Genomic DNA, 5,421 nt, shown 5'->3' on the forward strand with positions numbered 1-5,421 from the left:
GGAGAAAAAAAAATCCTATCTATTTTTTCAAATTGTGATGAAGGAAAAATTATGATACTAAACAAAAAAAAAAAAAAAAAAAGCCTCATTGCACGTGCAAAGCGCGTGTGAATGAAGGAAAAATTATGATACTAAACAAAAAAAAAAAAAAAAAAAGCCTCATTGCACGTGCAAAGCGCGTGTGATGAGGCTAGTGTGTGTGTGTGTGTATATATATATATATGCATGTATATTTGAATATTTGATTAATAGGGAACTTTGTGGCCAACTACATAGATAAGATCTCTTATTTAAAAAATATAGATAAGATATTTTCATAAAAATTTATAAAAGAAAAGGATAAGATCTAGATTCTTACATTAAAGGATATGAATATTGTCTATTTCATTTTCATGATTACAATTTAATTTTAGTTTTAGAGCTAAACATATACACGGCATTTCGTCATTTGAATTTCATTCTAGTATCAATTAAGGAACAATAATTGATTCTCAAAAAATAAAATAAAATAAAGAGGAACAATAATTGAGCTTATATGTCGTAGCATCATATGCACCCTTCAATTCTGCCCCTAATTGTTAACGCGGCTCTATTGAAATATCAATATCGTAGAAAATGAAAGAAATTAAAATCTATCAAAAAAGTAATAAATTATACAACCCAAGAGGCCAAGGTCAAGGTCGTGCTATGGCTCACAGACCAGTTGGCACTAAAATTTCTGTCCGTTGTGTTGAATTCAAGATGGAAACATGCCATTTACATTGTTTGTTTTAACATTTACGTATTCAAATAAAAAAAGTTATTTTATACTTTCTGGAAAACTATCTTACTTGTATTTGGTATTGAGTCTATTGACCTTGAAAATGAGCTGAAAATATTTATCTTGGCTTCCTTTGTTTTGTAGCGTTGTTTTTTAAAAGAATTTAGCGAAAAAAAATCTCTAAATCATACTTTTAATAGGATTTGCATTAATTAAAGATAATTTTTCTTTTGACTAGTTTTTCTTGATACAGAAAAACACGGAAACATATCTTTGGATAAAATTTTCCATTAACACAAACAAAGTAAGCTTAAACATTAGTTCGTAAAAGAAAAAGAAAAATCATATTAACAGAAAACGATGCATTCAGTCAGTGAAACCAGAAGCTGCACAAAGACCCCAATATTTACTACACATGAAGGCAATGACTTGGTGCTCATGGTAACAGGCTAGTGCAAATTTGCTCTCCACCGAGAAGACTAAACAGACCCCAGCTTTCAATACAAAATCCGCATTGAGAAATAACAAAACTACCAAGTCCAGGATGGGGTCGAACCTCTTGCAAAGATCCACTCTTCCGAGACCCAGTACAAGTGACTGAACCAAAAATTGTATTTACAAAACACAGCCATATACAAAGAAAGGAAAGATGATATACAAAAATAAAAACAAAATAAAAATGTTTGCTTGCAGGATTGCATTTTTCTGCAGACAAACTTAATCGAAGCTTGATGAGCGGCTCCATCTCCCGTGTAGATAGTCATCTAATGAGACACTTTGCTCACTGCCACTGCTAGAAAGTGAATCGTCTTCCAAGCCTAGCAATGCCAGGTTAAGATAGGATTGGAGGTTGGTAGGAAATGCCTCCCCATCCAAGTCATCGACTTCTTCCGACGTGCAGGGTTGCTTTGCCCACCTTGTCGCTTCCTCATCACCTTGGAGAAGCTTCAAAACCTTTTGGTGAAGCAAAAAAACATTGATCAGTAAATGAAATAATTGCTAGGAGTGGAAAGTTGTAGTATTGAGCAAACTTACAATGCTGATTTGAGGCCGTAATCTAGGTGCACGTTTAATGCAAAGGGTGGCAGCCAAAACCATTCTCTCAATCTGAACATGGTCATAGTCACTGCCCAAGCTTGGATCCAGCAATTTGGAAACCTCCCCGCCCTTCAAAATTGGCTTTGCCTGGATATCATCATCAACCACATTAATTGAGATGAATCAAGACATATACTGAGTTGAAGGCAATCAATAAATAATTTCCAAGTTATAAAAAAGAGTTTGCTTCTCTAAAGACCACTGTTTGTCAAAAATGAATTCTTTTTATATATCAGCGACTCAACCTATTGTGTTTCAAATACAAAGTTGTTATTTCTTGTCTGGGTGTAAAGTTCAGAAACAAGATTAGCAGCCAATACTCCTGCAAATGGAGTTAAATTTGATAGAGATAAGAACTTACCCACATTACTAGGCTGTCCTTGCCATTAATTGGCTTTCTACCCGAAAGAAGCTCAAGAAGTACAACACCAAATGCATAGACATCAATTTTGTCACTCATTTTGCCATGCATGAAGTATTCTGGAGCCAAGTAACTGCCACAGAAGGGAGTGTTAGCTGTACATCTAAAGTAACTGAGTAAGAGAAAATAGGAACTAGAAATCAAATTACATACCCAAAGGTTCCTGCAACATCAGTGCAAGTAACATGGGATGATGTCGAAGCCCAACCAGCAAGTCCAAAATCTGAGAGCTGGAGTCGTATGATGAAAGGTAATGAGCATAAATAGCTTCTTATAATGTAGCAGATAAAATTTAAACAGTTAAATTCAGTACCTGTGGCTCAAAATCATCAGAAAGAAGGATATTCGAGGATTTCACATCCCTGTGGATCACAGGTTCCACACAGCCGTTGTGTAAAAATTCCAACGCCTCAGCTACACCCACAGCCACATTATATCTTTCTTGCCAACCAAATGCTTTCCCATCCTTCTTATTACCTTATTCAGAGAGCACACACTATGAGCTTTAACAAAAAATGGAGAATATAATGTAAATTTTTTCTCTGATTCAAGCAGATAGATACACTAAAAGAAAAGTTTACCATGAAGGTTGTCTTCTAGGCTTCCTCTTGAAAGAAAATCATAGACTAAGAGTAAATTGTTATTCTCAAAACAGAACCCAAATAGAGAGATTATGTTCTTGTGATGTAAAGTTGTAATAATGTCAATTTCCTGAATGAAATCTTTAACCACATCTTCAGATGGCTTCAAGATTTTGACCGCCAATTCCTTGCCATCTGGAAGACACCCTTTGTAAACATTACTACTACCACCCTTACCAACCATATTCTCTGGAAATAAAAAAAAAATGAAACTTTATTAGAAACATTCCAAAATTTGAGGTAAACTTGAAACCAGGCCCATAAAATCAAGGAAAGCAAACGAACCAGGCTTGAAATTGGAGGTTGCCAACAGAAGCTCCTGGTAATTAAACAACCTGCAGGTGGATGAGTATTTCTCATGTAAACCCAACAACTCTTTAGGAAGGTTACCCAAACCATTGCAAGGGGAAAGAGGACACACAGCGGAAGATTCAAATGGCACAATTGCACCAGTCTCTCCATCAAGTGAGGAACAACGACGCTCATCATCCTTCTCAAGATTACTCTGCTTCTGGTCAGGATAGACCACAGCGGACGAATGCCAGCTTGGCAATCTCAATACCCACTGAAACACAGACGTCTTTTTCACAGGTTTCTCCACGTATTGTTGGTTGGGCAGAAACACCCGTCGAAGTATTGACCACCCAGATTTCAACTCCGGTGGTTCATCTAGAATCACAACGGAACTTGAACTCCCAACTGCCTCAGCTGATTGGTATGGTACCATAGCCAACAAATTGACATCACCATCATCCCCATCCCCATCCCCAGTCAACTCTTCCCCAGATTGGGTCCCACAATTATCCAGCGTACAAGTCGAGCAATTCTTCTTCAGTGTCGTCATCTTCTTCAAACCCGAGCTAAATTCTACCTGAAACTGATGACCCTTATCCAAATTCACTCTCCCTGCAGCATCACCCACATTATTTAGAAAGAACTCACACATTTCTACCTAATTACTCATGAGAAAAGTAACCATAATACTTGCAACAATTACTACTTCTTCCACCGCAAAATATCAAACAACCAAAAAAAAAAACTAAATCCCACATCAAATTCCTAATAGAAAGATATATGAGCACTAATCTTGAATCAAAATAGTAACATCTAAAATCACAAAGTATTTGAAGAACAATTGACAATTTGGACATAGGGATCTACCGGCGTTTTTGGGCAATCTGTGGAACCAAACTTTGCCATTGTGGACGGCGAAAACGGAAAAGTTCTTCGGCAATTTGGAGGCGCAATACTTGGCAAGGGAGGCCGACGGCCGGATTCCGAGACGAGGTTTAGAAACACCCACAATGAGTGTCGCCTCACCGTGAGATTTCGCCTCCCGGACTAGGATTTTCCGGGCTTTTAAGCCCTTAATCAACTTCAACTTCAAATCAACCTAAACGAACGAACAAAAGCAACTCTGTTTGGTTACTAAGAAAAGAAAAACTAGAATTGCAGACAAAAACAGAGAAATTGGAAAGCACCTCTCTCAATTTGCAGACAATTTCATACACAGAGAGCATAGAATTAAACTGGTTCGCAAGCGAGATAAGCGCAGACGTGCTCTCTACAAAACAAGAGAAAAACCCATGAATTTCTCGTTAGCAACAAACCATACCCATTTCACAGAAAATGCTAGAAAACACACACACAGACCAGTGGGGGTGTCGATGACGTGAAGGGCAATGACACGGTCACCGGACTGTGCAACATTGCAAAGTGCCCACGTGAGCAATGTTCGGCTGGGCGAGTCTAACTCCACCCCCACAACCACCGTGCGAGGCTGACCTTCACCGTCACCCTCGCCGCCATCTTCTAACCCCATCTCTCAGCAAAGTCTCTATCTGTGTGCGTTTTGTGTTGGTTTTGGTTTTGGGTTTGGGTTTGGTGCTTTTCTTACTTTTACTTTTGGGTTTTTTGGGGATAGTGAGAGAGAGAGAAAGAGACTGAACAAACGAAGAGCATATGTATTGGGAATTGCGAGAAATGGGAATCTTCTCAAAAACAATGGAGAATGGAGGAAAACTGTAGCGGTTGTGGACTTTGTTGTGCAGGGGGGAGAGGGGGCAATAATCCCTTGTAAACCGTTTTCTTTTGACCTATCGTGTGACCCTCTTTTTTATTGGGTGATTTTGGATCGTTGGATTATTATTATTTTTTTTTTTTTTTTTTCAGATATAATTGGAGAAAGCTGAAGAATAGCTTTGCGAGGTGTCAAAGGACAATATGGTTTGGTTTGTCACCTAGACAAGACAGCAAGGAAGGTTTAAAAGCGGATGTACAATACAATGAGGTTGTCTTCCCATGCCAGCTTTACTATAGAGCTAATTCCACTCATACTTGCTGTTTCACTTTACTCTTTTTTCCATTTTTTTTAAATTACAATTTAATCCCTTTAAATTATACCAATTTTACACTTACACTCTTCAATTATTCGAATGCATACTTACCCTCATAAATTATTACCTGTGTAAGAGGTATAGTTTACAAGGATAAGTGTAAAA

General features: G+C 37.8%; 1 protein-coding gene across 1 annotated transcript; it reads right to left on the bottom strand.

Moving 5' to 3' along the window:
- Positions 1–1,085: 1,085 nt before the first annotated feature.
- LOC136061971 (protein kinase STUNTED-like) lies at positions 1,086–5,010 on the bottom strand. The gene is made up of 10 exons (XM_065760477.1): positions 4,574–5,010; positions 4,402–4,484; positions 4,082–4,313; positions 3,206–3,826; positions 2,861–3,109; positions 2,593–2,756; positions 2,433–2,509; positions 2,220–2,352; positions 1,796–1,945; positions 1,086–1,714 (listed from the first exon to the last, which is right to left on the bottom strand). The coding sequence occupies exons 1-10, from the start codon at positions 4,740–4,742 to the stop codon at positions 1,478–1,480; spliced, it is 2,115 nt and encodes a 704-aa protein (XP_065616549.1). The 5' UTR covers positions 4,743–5,010; the 3' UTR covers positions 1,086–1,477.
- Positions 5,011–5,421: the final 411 nt, after the last annotated feature.

This window comes from Quercus suber, unplaced genomic scaffold (assembly GCF_002906115.3).
Source record: "Quercus suber isolate HL8 unplaced genomic scaffold, Cork oak 2.0 scaffold_369, whole genome shotgun sequence".
Lineage (NCBI taxonomy): Eukaryota > Viridiplantae > Streptophyta > Magnoliopsida > Fagales > Fagaceae > Quercus > Quercus suber.